The sequence below is a fragment of the Pelodiscus sinensis genome, chromosome 17, assembly GCF_052426305.1.
Source record: "Pelodiscus sinensis isolate ZL-2025 chromosome 17, ASM5242630v1, whole genome shotgun sequence".
Taxonomy (NCBI): domain Eukaryota; kingdom Metazoa; phylum Chordata; order Testudines; family Trionychidae; genus Pelodiscus; species Pelodiscus sinensis.
The window spans coordinates 6903736-6923586 of NC_143068.1; the positions used below are offsets into that span (position 1 = coordinate 6903736).

The 19851-nt window shown below is 46.4% G+C and overlaps 1 protein-coding gene across 4 annotated transcripts in view; it reads right to left on the minus strand.

Moving 5' to 3' along the window:
* The window catches only part of PTPRT (protein tyrosine phosphatase receptor type T), a 1034103-nt gene that overhangs the window by 37183 nt on the left and 977069 nt on the right, over positions 1 to 19851 (minus strand). For all 4 annotated transcript variants that reach the window (XM_075901353.2, XM_075901347.2, XM_075901351.2 and 1 more), the window contains 4 exons: positions 18816 to 18913; positions 10983 to 11099; positions 8239 to 8393; positions 2163 to 2298 (listed from right to left, as the gene is read on the minus strand). In XM_075901353.2, the coding sequence (XP_075757468.2) occupies positions 2163 to 2298; positions 8239 to 8393; positions 10983 to 11099; positions 18816 to 18913 (506 nt within the window). The remainder of the gene's footprint in view (positions 1 to 2162; positions 2299 to 8238; positions 8394 to 10982; positions 11100 to 18815; positions 18914 to 19851) is intronic.

The following is a 19851-nucleotide window of genomic DNA, read 5'->3' on the forward strand; positions in this document are numbered from 1 at the left end:
CCGGAAAATCTTGCCAGCTGTCTACACTGGCCACTTGAATTTCTGCAAAAGCACTGACTTCCGACTGTAAGAAATCAGTGCTTTTTGCGGAAATACTATGCTGCTCTCGTTCGAGCAAAAGTCCCTTTTGCGCAAAACTTTTGCGCAAAAGGGCCAGTGTAGACAACTCAGATTTGTTTTGCGCAAAAAAGCCCCGATCGCGAAAATGGTGATTGGGGCTTTTTTGCGCAAAAGCACGTCTAGATTGGCCACAGACGCTTTTCTGCAAAAAATGCTTTTGCGGAAAAGCATCCGTGCCAATCTAGACGCGCTTTTCCGAAAATGCTTTTAACAGAAAACTTTTCTGTTAAAAGCATTTCCGGAAAATCATGTCAGTCTAGACGTAGCCATAGTGTAGAATGTGTTTCGTCAGTACAAATATTCATAGAGGACAAAATAAAGTGCACTCATTATGCCCATAAAATCTACATTTGTGCATGCAATTGAACAGTTGCCTGATTCAAACTGGGAAATTCTATTGCAAATGAGTTGCAAGATGGGCAGTTACAATTTCTGCAAGCACAACAGCTTTTGAGTGAACCCATTTTGTCCACCATTAAATATGTGGCTTTGAACAACCCCTTTCAAAATTAAATGCAAAATGCTAAGCCATCAGCCTTTGGACCCTAGAGAGAGCATAGAGAAAAAAAACAGCGTTAAACATTTAGCTTAGGATGAGTACCCCACAGAAGTTTAGGAGCATTATGCCCCTCCTGGTGATGGACTATCTGTAGACACTGCTGGGCTACGTCTACACTGGCCCCTTTTCCGAAAGGGGCATGCTAATTTTCAACTTCAGAATAGGGAAATCCGTGAGGGATTTAAATATCCCCTGCGGGATTTAAATAAAGATGTCCGCCGCTTTTTTCCGGCTTGGGGAAAAGCCGGAAAAAAGCGTCTAGATTGGCCCGATCCTCCGGAATAAAGCCCTATTCCGGAGGATCTCTTATTCCTACTTTGAAGTAGGAATAAGAGATCCTCCGGAATAGGGCTTTATTCCGGAGGATCGGGCCAATCTAGATGCTTTTTTCCGGCTTTTCCCCAAGCCGGAAAAAAGCGGCGGCCATGTTTATTTAAATCCCGCGGGGGATATTTAAATATCCCCCGCGGATTTCCCTATTCTGAATTTGAAAATTAGCATGCCCCTTTCGGAAAAGGGGCCAGCGTAGACGTAGCCCTGTAGTAAAACAACAAGATGCACGAATGGGTCTATACCATCTCTTTCTTCTATAAAGGTATAGCTTTCTTCTATAAAGGTATGGCCACCTAAGTTTGAACTAGGGTGGCTAATGTAGTCATTCGAACTTGCAAATATCCCAGGCTTCATTTGCATGTTCCCGGGTGCCACCATTTTTAAATGCCCAGTAGCTCCTGCCCGCAGCTATACGCAGCACGGGCTAGGTAGTTCTAATTAACACTCTTAATTCAAACTACCGTTACTCCTCATTGCAGGACTTCTGTTTACTGGTATTTGGGAAGATGCGTGGTTTTCCAAATTATAAATAATGTTCTTTATAGAGACTGTATTCTGGAAGTGGAGTTAATCAGAATTATAATTATTCCCCTCTTTTCTATGCTTTGTTGTCATGATTCAACTAGGTAATTAAGTACATATCCTACTTCAATCAAGTGACTATTTCCACTGAAGTCAGTTGGTTCATGTACATGCTTCAAGTGTGTGCTGACCCAGGCTTTTGATTGATTAGGGAAATGTATTTTGTGGAATATTCTACTTACTTGTTTAGCTACTTGTAATTAATTGATTTAGCTATTATTGTGATGTAATGCAACGTGATAGACTAGCAGAAGGGGTGAGGATTCAGAGGGGTTAAATCCACACAGCAACAATGGCACTCAGCAAGACAAGATGCAAGATAAAAATTGAACAAGGCACCAGGAGATGAATAGCAAGGTGCATGATTTATCTCCATGCTGGGGTACACTCAATATGTGCTTGTATGTGGGAGCATTTAATACATGCCTAATCAAACGTAACTACAAAAAATTCCATAAAATAATCTGGTGATGGAAACAAGCATTCACCTAACTCACTGATGGGCTCCTCTTGAGCAGAGGCTCAGAGGAGGGCTGTAAAACAAGAGAAAATAGCTGCTGGCACCTACCTCTGTCTGTACCAAATTGACCCGCTGGGATCTCAGCTCTCGCACACAGTTAAATATGTCTACGACACCTTCATTCTCTGCCATGTCAAGCATGATGTCAGTGGCAATAAAGCATCCTGTCCTTCCGGCACCAGCGCTGCAAAAAAGAACGAAGCCCTGATCAATAGACCACGAAGAGGCAGGGTTATCAAGAAGGGGAAAAATATCTGTGCGTTGCTGGCACAGCTGTCTTCCTTCATTAGCTGCCTCTCTGCACAGACATAGTGGTCTTCTGTGTGGCTGAAATAGCTTGAGATGTATGAGGGTGAGGCAAGGTGGTTTTCTTGGGAAAAGGAAAAGAGAGAAAAGCAAGAAGAAAAACTTTGTTTCTTGGACACTAATAGAAAGATAAATGAAAAACAATATTCTAGCCTTGTCCAACAATACTTCACTTCCATAAGCACCTAAGCTACAGAATATCTGACTGTTGTGAACTGAGAGGGTGTGTCTAGACTACATGGCTCTGTCGACGGAGCCATGTAGATGAGGCAGGATGACAAAGGGAAATGAAGCTACGATTTAAATAATCGCTGCTTCATTTAAATCAAAATGGCCACTGCACTGTGCTGATCAGCTGTTTGTCGGCACAGCGCGGCAGTCTAGATGGGAATCTGCCAACCCCAGAACCCTTTGTCAGCAGATCCTTTATGCCTCGTGAAACAAGACTTACAGGATCTGCCGACAAAGGGTTCTGGGGTTGGCAGATCCCTGTCTAGACTGCCGCGCTGTGCCGACAAACAGCTGATCGGCACAGCGCGACAGCTTTTTTGATTTAAATGAAGCGGCGATTATTTAAATGGCAGTTTCATTTCCCTTTGTCAAGTAAGCTAATCTACATGGCTCTGTCGATGGAGCCATGTAGTCTAGACACACCCAGAGAGAAGAAACTCATGCTCTTGCAATTAGAGTCATATTAATAAAATATATTTTGGAAGGGGTTCTGCCATATGACTTTTCAAAGCACTCTACCATACTCAGGTACACATGTTGGAAGGGAGGCCCAGTTCAGAACCTACAAGATCCTTCTCTCATTTTAGTTGGTGGTACCCTAGAACTGTGCCTAGGGTAGGGATAGTCTAGGGTAGAGGGTTGTGAGACTATAGAAGAGAAGGGAACTTTAGGCTACTCAAATGCTTAAATTTAGAATCCATGCTGCTGGCAAGACTTGAAACTTCGTCCATGAGTGGTGTTGTCAATGAGTCCCAGCTCCTACTGGGAAATAATTTGAGATGTCTAGGTATGAAGGATAAAGAAAGAAGGAAGTCTCTCTCTCATCCTAGAGACATGGGAAAAACTCAGCTAGAGCCAAGAAAATGTTAGATGTATGGAACTCCAACCAGTGAAGTAAAGCAGGGAGATATGAATGGACATGAATTAATGAGCCAGATTAATCAAAAGCTGAACAGAGGGAAGGTATTTTTCAGTTGCAGAATTTTATTGACTAAGTGGCATATCCTCTCTCTTTATTGCTCTACTTTTCAAAATTTTAAGAAAACAGTTATAGCATTTCTATATAGAGAGGACATTGGCAGTTCATAAATATCGAGAAGTGATATTATCCAGCCCAGTACTGGTAGGGGGAATTTGGCAATTACCATTTAGAATTAGTCATTAAAATTCAAAAGAAGATAAATAACAGGGAGTGACTAGCATACATTCATTGACTAGCATATATTCATTAAAATGTGAAGGATGAAAAATCTCCGCCCACTTTCTCTGCAATGCTGAACAAGAGCAGTTCCTTTCCTAGGCCAGCCCCATGTCACAGCTCTGAAGTAGTAGACAGAAACCCCGAGTTGTGGAATAGAATAAGCACTATCAGTTCAAGGGGTTTCATTTCTATTTTATCATGAATCTGTCTGTCTTCTAAAACAGATTGAAAAAGCAGAGGGATTAGTTTATTTCCCTTTCTGGGGTGGTCTTTTGGGATGGGCAATAATTTGTGATGTGGGACCACTCCAAGAATTGGGAAAGTGGTCAAGGGCCGCACTCTTCCGTAATAGAGGAGGAGATGTGAGGTCTAGGACAGAGGTTGAGTACAGGAGGGAGCTTGCAGTCAGGCAGTAGCTCCCAGCCTTTCTGAACATACCTTTTCAATCTATTAAAATTTTACAGACCCTCCAAACAATATAGCTGTTTTCTAATATTCCATTACTTGATAATTATTTGAAATATAATAGGTCATGTTATCTAAACAAATATAGAAATATTGCGAGTATATTGTGACATAATACAGGATGTTCACATTGAAATGTACCAACTTTGAGGCATTTTTATACACTGTACAGTTATTTCAATTTGTATTTTCAACTTTTTGTGGACCCACTACAATACCATCGCAGACCACAGGTTGAGAACCACTGCAGTAAGGGATTCGGATGCAGAAGAGGGTGTGGGGTATAGGAGGGAGTTTGGGTGAAGGAGGCAGTTGTGACCTGGATTAGGTGACTAGGGTGCAGAGGTATGGGTTGTGACTTTGGATAAGAGGGGGTTGTGACATGGGGAAGAGGTCTGGGGTGCATGGGTTTGGGTTGTGACCTAGGGCAGGAGATTGGGGTGCAGGATTTGAGAGGGGGATATAGGTGAACGATGGGTGACAGAGGGTTTAGGTTGTGACATGGGGCAGGGGATTGGAATGCAGGATCCTGAAGGGGATATGGGGACAGGAGAGGGCAGAGAGTTTGGGTTATGTAGGGTATGGATGCAGGAGAGGGGGCAAAGGGTTTGAGTTGTGACCTAGGTCAGGAGGAGGCTGTGTCCTGGGGCAGAGAACTGGAATGCTAGATCTGAGAGGGGATATGGGGCCAAGAGTGGGGAAGATGGTTTGGGTTATGTGGGATAGCGGTGCAAAGCGTTGGGGTGCCAGAGGCAGGCTCTGGCTGGGAGACATACCTGCTCAACTCCCAGCCAGCAGCCTTCTCAAGCAGACCCCCTTCCTGCCCTGCCTCCACACTGGCTGCAGGGGCCATGTGGTTTTGAAACAGTTACAAGCCTAAGGTGGTGGGAGTGTGCTTCCCAAGATGCCTGTTGACAACAGGCAGCTCCTATTGGCTGAAACTAGTCACTGGGATTGTGTTGGGGGTGGGAGCAGCGCGTGAAGGCTCACAGTTGTTCAAACAGAACGGGGCAGCAGCTTCTTTCAGAGTGTGGCGGGGCGGGGGAGGAGGCAGGGAGTCTGCCTGAGACTCCTTTTTGCATCTGCGGGCCATATCTGGTGGCTTAGTGGGTTGGATCCAGCCTGCAAAGGGTATTTTGCCCAAGTCTTCCCTTGCCTCATACACACAGGCTATGTCTACACTACGAGTTTTCTCGGATAAAAATATGCTAATGAGGGACTCATTTGCATGAGTCACAATCTCATTTGCATATTTTCTGCCGATCCGTTTTTTCACTAGGGTTTTTGTGAAAAACAAGCAGTGTGCCTCCAATCACTGAGCCAAGAGTAAGCAATATCCCACTGCAAGAAAACTATCAGAACAGAGAAATAGTGTATATAGCATCGTGTTTCCTCAATGCTTTTACCACAAAAAACCATACAAATACCTGTGTATAGAAGAGGAACTTATATATGGAACTTAAAGCTAGCAAGATCAGAGAACACAGTCACTGTTTCATGCTTTCCTCTCCAAAGCAAATCGATCATAAGCCAATTACAACTGCTGTCCCATGCCTATGGCTATGTCTACACTGACTGTTTTGCTGGCAGTGAGTATACAAATGATTTGCTTAATTTATGCAAGCCAATTTTGTGCAAATGGTTTTTTCAGAAAAAAAAAGTTGTGTGGACATTTTCTTTTTGTGCAAAAACTCCTTTTCCTGCCAGAACCTTTTGCCTCAAAAAAGGAGGTTTACCAATCTGGCGGGGAAAGGGGTTTTTGTGCAGAAAGAAAACGCCCACACTGCTTTTTTTCCTGCAAAAACCCTTTGCACAAAAATGGATTGCATCAATTATGCAAATGAGGCATGGTGATATGCTAATCTGCACTTCAGTTGCATACTCACTGCCGGCAAAACGGCAGTGTAGACTTAGCCATAGGCATGGGACAGCAGTTGTAATTTGCTTATGATCGATTTGCTTTGGAGAGGAAAGCATGAAACAATGACTGTGTTCTCTGATCTTGCTAGCTTCAAGTTCCATATATAAGTTCCTCTTCTATACACAGGTATGTTTGTATGTTTTTTTGTGGTGAAAGCATTGGGGAAACACGATGCTATATACACTATTTCTCTGTTCCAATAAAGTTTTTCTTGCAGTGGGATATTGCTTACTCTTGGCTCAGTGATTGGAGGCCACGGTGCGGTTATATACCTATATTAAAGCAAATACAAAATAAAATGCAGTTCAATTTAAACAAAAATGGATAATTTTGTGACCACCACTTATAGTATCCTCACTATGACGAGCTACAAAACACCAACATATCATTACAGAGTTGAGGAAGGAACTTTTCACTCCTGTCATACATAGCATAACTGGTTGCATGAATTTTGGAGGGCTAATGCTTCTCTCTGCTGCATCTGGCACTGAATTTGATGGCCCACTGGTCTAATCCAAACTAACAAAACAGCATTCCTATGCTGCAAGAACTTCACTATGTTTCCCAATCTAAATACTTACCAGGAGTAATTTTCTAACTTTGGGAAGGATCAGACAAGTCTAGCAGTAGGAGACTGTTTCTGAGAGGCAGTACGGATGAGTGGGTAGAACACCGGAGTTGGTTGGGAGACCTGGGTTCAGTTTCTGGCTGCTTCATGACATTGCCTAGCTCAATGTACTTTTCTATTACTTCAGTCTCAGAGGGTATGTCTACACTAGCTCGTTAGTTCGAGCTAGGTAGGCAAATGAGGGTGACTGGAGTTGCAAATGAAGCCTGGGATTTAAATATCCTGGGCTTCATTTGCATCTTCCCAGGCGCCGCCATTTTTAAATCGCCCTTAGTCCGAACTCCGTGCCCGTGGCTACACGCAGCACGGAGTAGGTAGTTCGAATTAATCTCTCTAATTTGAACTACCGGTACTAGAGATCCTAATTCAAACTACCGACTCATGCCGCGTGTAGCCGTGGGCACGGAGTTCAGACTAAGGGCGATTTAAAAATGGTGGCGCCCGGGAAGATGCAAATGAAGCCCGGGATATTTAAATCCCAGGCTTCATTTGCAACTCCGGTTGCCCTCATTTGCCTACCTAGCTCGAACTAACGAGCTAGTGTAGACATACCAAGATATTTGAGCTTTGTTCACTCTCCTAGTCAGGGACTGTTTTCTCAGTGTTTTATAGGGCCTAACTCAAGAGGGCTCCAGTCTCAGTTGGGGACTCTAACAGCCCCTGTACTACCAATTATAATTATAACAATAACCTGAATAATGTTCAGAGTTAGTGAGCATACGATCCAATATTTTGAATCTTCCCTCTTCTTAGACAAGCAGGTGTTTCTAGTACACTTTGTCTAAGTTGTTCTTAGGAAGCTACATGGCAGATTTCCAGAATAAAATTAGGACCTCAGACTTTAGGCTAAGTGAAACCTAAAAACTACCTATCCTGGGCCCATCTTGCTGATGGCTGAAGAGCACAATGTAGAGGCCGTGGTGTGTATGTGTGTAGATGCAGAGACAGTTGAAAGTTCCCTTATGCATTCCCTGAATCCATCATTTGATGTTGCTCTAAGTTACGTCAGGTGAAATTACACCCAACGACGGATAACCCAGCCATTCACCATTTTCCCCTGCTGCACTAGCAACATGGATGACACTGGGCTAAGCACCCCTATGGCACCAGAGGATCCTTTTCATTGGAGTGAGCCTCCCTGGTCCAGTGATGCCCAATCTAGGGCCAGTTTATACCAGTAATGAAGCATAAAGCAGCCACTGCACAATGGAGAACCTGTTCCAACGTGTGCAAGTACACCTCTAAAGCTGGTAAGCTATACTGCTGGCAACAAAAGGTGGTCACTAAGCTGAAAGAAACAGGAAAAAAAGTAAGAAAACTGACAGGGAGAGAAACGAGTGATGACAGACAAGTAGACAGACAGATTGCATACCTGCAGTGCACAACTATAGGCCCCGCCTCAGGCGGATTGAGGAACTTCACCTGCCGAACAAAGCCCAAGAGACCTGTGGCATAGCAAGGAACCCCGTGGTCTGGCCAGCTGGTGAAGTGGAACTGCCGAATCTCTCGGATCTCATGGTAGCCTTTCTGAGGAGACAATGTAACTTCTATTTTTCTCCCTTCACAATCACCATCACCGTATTTCACAGTGTTCTTTACCCATTCAGAGGGCTGAACAGCCATTCAAATGTAATTATATAAAGCCATATATTCCACTTCTCATTTCTGGAGATTTCAGGATGGAAGAACAAGAGACTACATCTTCCACTACAACTGAAGCGCATCATGCAAGCCTAAGGATTATGAAAGTGGAGACCAGCTCCCCACTGACCGTGTAGAACAATTTAAAATGAGCTTATCAGTAACATTATGGGAAGTTTTGTGGCACCTTAGAGACTAACAAATATCAATGTATCATGAGCTTTTGTGGGTAAAACCCACTACTCATTTGATGAAGTGGATTTTACCCATGAAAGCTCATGATATAATATATTTGTTAGTCTCTAAGGCGCACAGGACAGCTCATTGTTTTTAAAGTTACAGGCTGACATGGTTACCCCACTGAGACTTAGTAACATTAAGGGTTACCTTCAATGCTAGACTACCTTGGATGAACCACACCTGCAGAGAGAGACTGCTAGTGGAACCAATTCCAAGTCCCTTCCATTAATTTTTCAGATGAAGTGAATGTTGTGCTAATGATGGATAGGCCTGAAGACTGGAGGATAGAGCAGTTATGCAAAGGCTATTGAAAGAGCAAGCTTCCCTAAAATCATTGATCAATGCATTTCAACCCTGGGAAGGAGGGGTTGGATCTAGTACTTAGAGGGTAGTTATTTTGTTTCCATGCCAAACTTTGGCATCCAGTCGGGATGGTACAAACAAAGGCATCAGTTGCTCTCTGATCTGACAGCTACTTTTCCTCTAGGAACTGGACCAATGCCATCAGTTTAGCTTCCTGGGTCACTGACATTTTGGGTTATGACAGAAGTGCAGTGTTCCATATTCTATTACCATTCTCTTTGATCTGCCAGATCTGCCTTTGGTTATTTCTCACCAAACAGTTCAGCGGTTCAAGAGAACATGAAATTGGGGAGTAAGAAACGAGAGCATATTCCAGTATGCCTGTGATGGTGGAAATTTTAGAAAGCTATAAAAACACTTATCAAGTGCGAGAGATGTCATTTGGGAAGACTTGTAGTGGTCTGTTTTTAAACTTCCAATTTCCACCAGTACTTAACAAAAACCTTCCACCAAATTGCAGATTTTGGGAAAGTACATGTAGTTAGGCGCTAATTTTTGCATTTGTTTGAAAAGAATCAGGCCTCTGCTTGAGAGCCAACTTAATCTGTTGCTTCCCCCTCCCCCCCACCTGTAACAAGCCAATGTGAATAATTATAGTTACTATTTATGGCATGTAGCCATCTGCCTACTGAATTCATGGATGTATTTAGCCATTGAGTGCTATGATTAGTATCCATAGTTTTTGTGCTTCTCTCTAGTTCAGGCCTGGGCAAAATATGGCGCACGGGCTGAATGCAGCCTACGGATGCAGTGGGGAGCCCCAGGCAGGCTCCTCTGATTGCCTCCTAGCCCTTCACACTGCTCTGAAAAGCAGCTGCAGGGCCATTTCTCTTTAAAAACTGCGAGCTTGGAGGGGAAGGGGGAAGGTTTCAGGCATAACTCCTGCCCCCCAGCACAATCCCACTGGCCAGCTTCTGGACAGAAACCAGCCAATCGGAGCTGCCTTTTTGAATAACAGGCAACACATGAAACCCCACGCCCCCTCCCCTCTAGCTTAGTTATTCACACAAGCATATGGCCATGCAGCCTGTGCAGGAGTGGGGAAGGCAGGCAGGCTGGCTGAGAAACTTTTTAAGCTCTGCAAGCATTTAGCTGTGCAGGCAGGCAGGCTGGTTGGGCTGCTGGCTGGTAAATCTCCTGGCCAAAGCCTGTCTCTGGCACCTCATTCCCTTGCTTCCCCAGCCCTCTGTCCCCCACAGTCAACATACCGAAACCCTCTACTCCCCACCTGCACCCATACTCCCTCCCAGCGGCGGATATAGGGCAGGGCAAGCGGGGCTACTACCCCTGGCGCCACGTGTTGCACGGTGGAGGAGCGCATGTGCGATGTGCTCAAACGCCGCGCAACACAGGTTAGAGAGGAGATACCTGGTGAGAGGGGTCCCATGAAATTGTGCTGCCCTGGGCCCTGCAAAATTCTCATCCGCCCCTGCTCCCTCCCAGATCTGGTACCCCAATCCCCTGTCCCAGATCACAATCCCCTCCTACCCTAGGTCACATTCTAAAACCCTGGATGTTCACCAGTTCCCTGTCCTAGGTTACAAGTCCTTCCTTCACTCAAACTCCCTCCCAGACCCCACTCCCTCCTGCACCCCAATCCCTTACCTCCATCCCATACCCTGTACCTTTTCCATTAATATCAGACAAGAGTGTGGCCCTCAACCATTTTCCAAAATATTAGAGTGGCCCCCTATGAAAAATTATTGTCCACCCCACCCTAATTGCTAATGAGAACTTGGAAGATGTTCCATAAAAAGATAGAAATGAAGTAAAAATTTAACCCTCTTTTATCTACAAGCTTCCTGGCTATGTCTGTGTGGAACCATGCTTCAGATACTAAGTGAGTTATGTCTGAAGCAAAATTGATCTTACCTTTTGCACAGTAAATGTGCGTATGACATACTCTGCCAATGGCTCTGTCTCAATTAAAGTGACTTTAATATCTCCATAGACTTCTGTGTCATCTGGCCAGTATCTAACACATTTCACCTATAAAAAGAAGAAATAGATAGTAGGAATGAAGCTGGTAAAAGATTTGTGTAATTAAAATCCAGTGCAAACTGGGACCTTCAGTGAAGGTGTAAAGATGTTCACTTAGCTGCATACAAACATTTCTACATTTCTAATTATTTCTAAGATTATGTAAGGTTTCAAGATCTTCCAGTTGTGATTGGGACTAAATTCTGGAGCAGGCCACACCATAAATGAGTCTGTTCTCACAAATTTCTCAGCCCAGTTTTGCAGATATAATTGTTTTGACCAATTCAGAGCAGTATCCAAATTTTTGAGCACTCATTAGAAAAAGGACCCAGATGGAGTTTTGGGGGCTCTCTTGGAGTCTGCTGTGTTGACTAATTCTGCAAGTTAACAAGGCACACATGATTGAGCATACATGCAGGCAACCTTTTGGTTATCATAACTGACAGAACAGGAGACCACGACAGTAAATCCTGACCTACTACAGGAACTCCCCATGTAATAATTGGAATTTCTGGAGATTATTTCAGCAGGCAAGGAACCAGTATCCTGAGTAAATGGGAGATAAGGATAGTGCTTTCAGCATTGTGGGCCAAACAAATTTGCTGATGGAAGCATGTGTAAAACCTCAAACGAGTAAAATTTCCCAAAAGGGGGTTGAGAAAAAAAGACTGGACACTGAAGAAGAATAGGGAACACAGGGGAATAGGGTAGGAAACTAGGTTGGGATAAAAGAAGCGGGAAATATGCAGTTTGAAGAGGGATTTTTCCCTTTGAATCACTGTGAAGAGCAATCCCCTGGCCTTAGTCAGGCTTGTTAGGATCCTCAGAAACCATTAAGCCTACCTTCTTTGCTCAGCTACTCGGCTCACCTTCCAAACCCATTTCCTAGATCCACTAGAATCTTGGGGTATGTCTACACTAGCTCGTTAGTTCAAGCTAGGTAGGCAAATGAGGGCAACCGGAGTTGCAAATGAAGCCCGGGATTTGCATGTTCCCAGGCGTCGCCATTTTAAAATCTCCCTTAGTCCGAACTAACTGCCCACGGCTAGATGCGGCAGTTAAACGTTAATTCAAACTAACTCCTTAAGCCCGGGATTTTTAAATCCTGGGCTTCATCTGCAACTCCAGTTGTCCTCATTTGCCTACCTAGCTCGAACTAACGAGCTAGTGTAGACATACCCTTGGTTATTTAAAAAAATAACACTCCCTGCCCCCGCTCCCATGTCTGACCCTGCTTCAGCTCCCTTCCACCCCACTGCTTATCCCTCTAGCCTCTCTGGTCCTCCCACCCCAAGGTCCCCTCACACAAGGCGGAGGAAGCACCCAAGCCACGTGCCACTCTGAGCTCTGGCCCCGAGCCTCTCTTCCCCCCTCCAAGGTTCTCAGCTACCCCCCCCCTCCAAGTTTCTCATCCCCCCCCTTTCTTTCCCCTCCAAGGTACTCTCCCCGCTCCCTCCCCAGTTACTTCTATACCAAATAAATCACCACACAGTTCTTCTTTTTCAACCAAACAGTTTTTTTATTGTCTCTGTAGGAGAGAGAAGGATGGAGGGAAGAAGGGAGGGGATGTTGGAGGAAAGGCACCAAGGGGTAAGGCACAGACCCCTAGTGGGGAGGCCCTGGGTAGAGTGTTACTGGGGTCCTTGTGAGAAACTCTCCCTCAGGACCTCCCAGCTGCGCACTCCTGCCTGCCGGGTGGCAGCTGTGCATGGCTGCTCAAAGGCCCTTCCCTCCCGGCCAGACTCTGCCTCCCACCCTGGAAGGAAGGCATGCGGATACCACCTGAGGGATGTTCTGCTCCCCCACATCCAGGCAGGTCAAGAGGCACCTGAACATTGCCTTGAGAGACCTGAGAGCACACTCCACCTGCATGTGGACCCTGCCCAGGTGTTCAGTATATGGCTTCATTAGCCATGGTACGAGAGGGTAGGCCACATCCCCCATGATGCACAGTGGCATGTCCACATCGCCAACCCCAATGCTGAGCTTGAGGAACAAAGTGCTGGCCTCCAGCTTCAGAAAGAGGCTGCAGTTTTTGAACATGCAGGTGTCATTCGCCTTCCCCAACCAGCTGATGAAGATGTCAAAAAACTGGCTGCAGTGGTTGACCAGGGCCTGCAAAAGCATTGAAAAGTATCCCTTCCGGTTGATGTACTGAGATGCCCGGTGGTCTGGATGGGGATAGGAACCGTCAATAGGGACCCCCACAGTTGAGGAAGCCCATGGTGGCAAAGCCGGAGATGGGGCTTCTCCAAATGGATGACCTTGAGCAGCAGGACAGTATTGATGGCCCTCATCACTGACAGAAGGAGACAAACAAACAAAACAGAGAATCAAAGGGGTGTCAGAACCCTTGGGAGGTCTCTGAGCCCCCTTCTTGCCCCTCTAAACACTCTAGGAGCTACCCCCTATGTAGTCTGCCTCCCTGCTGTGTGAAGGCAGGACTGGAACCTATGTAGTCTGCCTCGTTCTGTGTGAGGGCAGGGCTGGAGAGCCACCTGGGGACATGGGCTCCCCCCCTTCCCCACCCATTGCATTACTAATCCCCTTTTCTTTAGGGTCCCCCTTTTCAGTACTTCCCCCCCTTTCCTGGGACTGCAGCCTAAGAGTGCCATACCTGCATAATGAGGGCTCCGACAGTCAACTTCATCATGCCAAACTAGTTCCTGATGGATCGGTAACTGTCTGGCATGACAAGCTTCCAAATTGCAATGGTGACCCGCTTCTCCGGGGAGATGGCAGGTCATATTTGCATGTCCCATCATGTGAGGGCAGGGGCGAGCCAGGTACACAGTTCCAGGTACGTCTCCTTCCTCATATGGAAGTTCTGGTGTCACTGCTGGTCATCACACCACTTCATAATGAGTTAGTCCGACTGGTCAAAGTAGTGTACAGCAGACCGAAGCAACACTCCACAGTGGGGTGCATCTGAAAGTGCTGCACTCCCAGACACCTGTTGAGGGTCTCCTCAAGCAGCTTGGAGTCATGTTCCTGCAGGACCTGGAGGGCAGCCTGCAGAAACTGCTGCAGAAACTGAAGCACAACAGTCAGGAGCCATCACGTGCCCAGAAGCAGATCCAGCTCTATAGCAGGGAGTGCTGTGGTGTCCAAACACAGGGCAACCAAAGCACACTGTGGAAATGCTTTGTTGTCCCTCAGGGTATGTCTACATTAGCCCTCTAGTTTGAACTACCGAGGCTAATGTAGGCATTCGAAATTGCAAATGAAGCCCAAGATTTAAATAGCCTGGGCTTTACTTGCATCTTCCCGTCTGGACGCCATTTTTAAATCCCTGTAGTCCGAACTAACTCCCCACAGCTACACGCGGTAGTCAAATGTTAACTCGAATTAAGGACTTAGTTAGAATTAATGTTTGACTGCCCAGTGTAGCCATGGGCAGTTAGTTTGGACTAAGGGGATTTAAAAATGGCACCCAGATGGGAAGATGCAAATAAAACCCAGGATACTTAAATACATAAGAATGGCCGTACTGGGTCAGACCAAACGTCCATCTAGCCCAGTATCCTGTCTACCGACAGTGGCCAGCACCAGGTGCCCCAGAGAGGGTGGACCAAAGACAATGATCAAGTGATTTGTCTCTTGCCATCCCTCTCCAGCCTCATTTGCAACTTCGACTGCCTACATTAGCCTCTCTAGTTCAAACTAGGGGGCTAGTGTAGACATACCCTCAGAGAGGTAGGCAAGCAGGAGAAGAACCTGAGAACCAGCTGTACAAGGGGGGGGGGGTCCCCTTTAAGCTCATGTCTCAGGTCCAGTAAGTCACTGCTGACCTAATGCCTGGACTGGTCCTGGGTGGTTTTAAATGTGAGGAAGTATCCAATCAGTGCGGACACTATTTCGAAATAGCAAATCTCTATTTCGATGCACTTTGTGTGTGTAGACATGTTATTTTGAAATAAGCTATGCTGGAAGCTCTACACAGTCTGCTTTGGTCTTAACTATCTTGAGCTGTTTGGTATCATCTGCAAATTTTGTCACCTCACTGTTTACCCCTTTCTCTAGAACCATGGTCACTGACTGGTTGCTCGTGAGGCCTCGACCAGTCGATCGCTAGGCATCCTGTCCGCGCCGCCTCCATTTCCTTACACCCCCCGAGAAGCCCCACTATCTACCTCAGTGAAAATGGAGGTAGTGTCAGCTTCCCTGGGATGGACAGAAATCCCACAGCTTAGCACCACTTCCAGCAATTCTGGAAGTGGCGCTAGCTGCTCTGCCGGGTGTACTGCGAGAGGGAGCATTGGCGCCCTGCACTGCACAGGAGGGGGTGAGTCAGCCCCGGGTCAGGAACGCACGGGGCTTCCCCACGCCGGGGGGGGGGCGAGTTGAGCCCCAAGAAGGCACATGTTGGCTTCCTGTGGGGGGGGGGGGGAGGGGAGAATCCTGGGAGGAGGCAGATGCAGGGGACTCTGCCTCCACAGACTCCCCTCCCGCCTCCTGTTCCCACTCCCCCTTCCCACTGCTCAGTTTCCTTTCCCTAGTCACAGAACTCTGTCCCCAGTCTCCTGTCCCCAGCTACAGAGTTGTCCCCATTCCCATCCCCACTTTTTGAACTCTGTCCTCATTCCCCTGTCCCGAGCCACAAAACTCTGTCCCCAATGGCACCCTGTCCCCTGCCAAAGCACCCACTAGCACCCTTAACCAGAACTATGTCCCCAGTTCCCACCAACACAGTTAGGGCCACATTAGTGAAGCTTGGGAGGTGGGTGGAGGAAGGTTTTTTGCATATCACTTGTGGGGCCCCAAACTGACTTTTCTGGGGTCAGTGACCCCTGACTCAAGACAGGTTCCCTGCCATTCTCAGAAATAAAGACAATGCAGAAACTTTGTTTGATACAGTATTTTATTTAAAAATGAAGCCTTGCCAAACAACCCCAAATTGGGGCTAAGAACCCATCTGGCCAGGCATCATAACACTCCAGCGCTCCCCTTTCCCCCAGACCCTACATCGGAGCCCATCATACACTAGAACCCTCTGCCCTGAGCCCCTCATACCCCAAACCAAATTCCTGAACCCTCACATCCAGAAGTCTGTGGCTTGTTTAGTACCCTAACCCTACATCTGACCCTAACACTGCCTGGCCTGGCCCGGCCCCCTCTCTCCAAGCCAGTATCCCCTTATCCACCTTTTCCTGCATCCAGATTTCCTCCCAGAGCTTACACCTCTCACCCCTTTCCACACCCAAATCCCTCATTCCCACCCCACAGCCTACACATCCTGTCTCAACCCAGCAAGGTTACAGCTAAACTGCAGGAGTTTTTCAGGATTCTGGAGATATCCCAGAAAAACTCTTCTGCATCCACAGATGCATTTGTTCTTCTTCTACTTTTAGTGGAAGAGCAAACATGATCTTTCGGTCACCTCTATATTCCTCTTTCAACGAGGAATAAGGGGGCTTCCAAAAGAAGGGGTTTCTTACATTTGGTCCAGTCTAGACAGGCCAAATGTTGGAAAAACCTCTTCCTACAGAAGAATTGGGGGGGGGGGGGGGAGGGAAGCAATGGTATAAGAGTTGAGGATAGCAAGTGACGGAGAGGAGGAAAATAGAGAGGGTGGAGCTTCAAGGAAGGGGCGGGGCAGTAGATCTTGGCTTGTTCTATCATTTAAAAAGTGATCTTGGGTGTGAAAATGGAGACCACTGCTCTAGAATTTTTAAAATAGGATTAGTCCTAAGACAGACTCTTGGGGGATCCCACTAATATCTCTCCCCCCTTGGAAAACTTAGCATTTATTCCTACCCTTTGTTTCTTGTCTTAACAAGTTATCAGTCCAAGACAGGAGCTTCCCTCTTATCCCATGATAACTTACTTTACTTAAGAACTTTGGTGAGGGACTTTGTCAAAGACTTCCTGGAAATCTAAGTATACTATATCCACTGGACCCCCTTGTCCACATACTTGTTGACCCCCTCAAAGAACTCTAGTAGATCCTTAACTGTCTCCTGGAAGGGGTGGGACCTCAGAAGGAAGGGGTGGAGCCTTTAAATACCAGGAGTCGAAGGGACTCATGCCTCCCCTGCAGCTACAGGCATCACATTAGCCAGAGACAGGAGCTGCGAGCCCTTTCAATTGCTCCTATTTAAAGGGCTTGTGCCTGCCCTGGGCTGTTGCCTGACAGGTGTGGGGAAAGTGCTCCCAGGCAACATGCTAGGGGGAGGGGCCTGGAACAGACACACGGGTCAGATGAAAACCCTAGGCGGGCTGAATCCGGCCCACTGAGTGGCTTTTGTGCACCCCTGATTTAAGTACATGTAGTAAAAACAAACAAAATCTGAGGCTGTGCATAGTGATCAAGAGTTGAATGAAAGGTATGTGTTTCAGCTAGCCAAGCAGACACCTCCCACTGTGACCCCATTTCCCCCTCCTGTTGGGAAGAGGAACATGGGAGAGCTGATTTCAGTAACTGTCACTTATCTCTTCTGCACCCACCCACCACCTCACATTTGGGAAGCAGCAGCTGCCCCCCACCCCTGCTAAAAAAGTGAGTGAAGCTTCTGATCCAGGGAGTAAGGAGGACAGGACCTTCAGCTGATTGGAGGGGAGAAGATGTCAATTTAAAGGTCCCCAACAACTCTAATGTCATACCTCCCTCCCCTGCTGGTAACCTAGCCCTCCCCCGAGTTCCCCTATGGGAAAGCAACTGTTCGTTCTTTACATAACCTCACCCTGCACAGCTTAAGCAGCAGCCTTCGTTCCTCCCTGCTATCCAATCTCAGCTACTCGGCACACATGCTGCTTGTTTATTTCTCCTCTCCTGGCCCCAGGCTGTCTCCAGCAAGTAGGAGAGGGAGGGGGAGAGCTGGACAGGCAGACCCTGGGAGAAAACTGCATAGGGATAATGTGATCCATTGTAGTGCATGTCCCACCATCTTTCACCTCTCTGCAAGGAAGGGATAGGGTTGGAGCACAAGTGTGTGCACAGTGTACCAGTCCTGCTGGCAGAACCAAGAGAAAGCCCTTTTCTGAATGAACTCCCCCCCCCCCACGGGACACCCTCTGTGCCAGAGAGAATGGAAAGCCCCCCACACATCCACCCAGCTGCTGCTCCCACTAGAGCAGAGGAGTTACTGGGACAAGTGAGTGCATGCTTCTGTCCTCTGTGACCCTGGATGCTGTATTTCCCCTCTTGCATAGCTGGCTGGCCCCAGGTAAGGTCCATGTGACACACACACACACACACACACACACACACATATATATGCACCCTCCTCAGCACGTCACTCTGGGCAGCTGCCCTCCTTGCATGTGTCTAGGGCTGCCAGTGCCTTCACCAATCACTGGGAACTTCCCATATTTTTACTCATATGGCACTTTGCAGGTAAAGAGTAAGTAACATTCCACAGGACATTTTGTAGTTCAGGGATCTGTTTCTCAGCTATTGTAAATTAGTGTAACTCCACTGAATTGAAGAGTTGAACCAATTTATACTAGTTGAGGTTCTCACCCAATATATTTTTATCTAGAAGTAGTAACAACAACATGGAGAAAGGTAATCATCAGAGGAAGGGAAGCAACTAGAAAATCATAAAATTATAGTTTTAAAGAAGAAACATGAGTGGTATAATATAGTCTCTTGTTCTTCAAGATACAGTATTTGAAAAGCATTTGCAAGATGGTTAGAACAGTAGAAAGTTACTATACCAGCTGCTATTTTGGATGCATCTGGTGAGGTAGTGATAGAGAGCCCTGGGAATACATCATCCTTACCCTGCCAACTTCTACCAGGTTGGTGACCATGACAACACTTGCAGAATTCTCCTGCCAAATCATTCTCCAGAAATCCTTAACTGTCTCCTGCATGGGACCTATGGCAGAAGGGGGAAAAAAGGATCTCTTATGACATGGGTTTTGCCCATGAAATCTAAGGTGGTGTAGCCAGACAGGAACCCTCCCCCTCCCCCCCGTAACATCCATTTTTGCTTGCCTGGAGCATACAGGGCACACAGAGCAATAAAAGCCTTGAACAGAAGGCCTGGATATGCCAGCTCAGTGACCCTGAATGGCTGTAAACAGAGATATGCCAATTGCTGATCAAGAGGCTGCCGAGGAGTGCCCTTGTCTGAAACCCATATTGATATGAACACACAGCCATCCGCGGGGGGAGGAATCTCCTGCCCAGTAAAAAGAATGTCCAGTATTCACAATTTAGTTCTCTTGCAAGTGTAAATTAAGTTGAAACTTGCTTGTAAGAACTGGTGCCACAAAAACAGACCAGTACAATTCGGCCTCTTAGATAAGAAAGAGGATACGGGCCTGTATGGATATAAAGATGGGTCCAGCAGCACCCTTACTTTGAGTGTCAGTTTACCATTTGTCTGCTGGTCGGGTTAGGTGTTTGACCTCCCAGGGTTCCACAGGGGACGCCCACCTCGTATTCATCTGTCCTAGGAATTGAGGGACCAGCCCTGGCTTGACCCGCTTGAGTTGAGAGGCACAGAAGGGGGTAAAAATTGTACCTGGATGTGCTCCTTTGCCTTAAGTGTACACATAGACTTAGAGCTCTTTAAAGATTAAGCTGTCACTTGGTACCATTATTTCTATTTTCTATCTTTATTTTCTTTGTAACCATTTTAAGATCTATATTTGCTAGCAGTTAAGAAATGGAGCAATAGCCATTGTAACCATATGATTTATAAGTTTTTTTTAATAAACCTGTAACTGTTTAAGTTTTAACCTGACTCCTTCAGTTGCTGTAACAGAACCAAGCACAATTTAAAAGAACTTCAGCCGGTCATAAGGGATA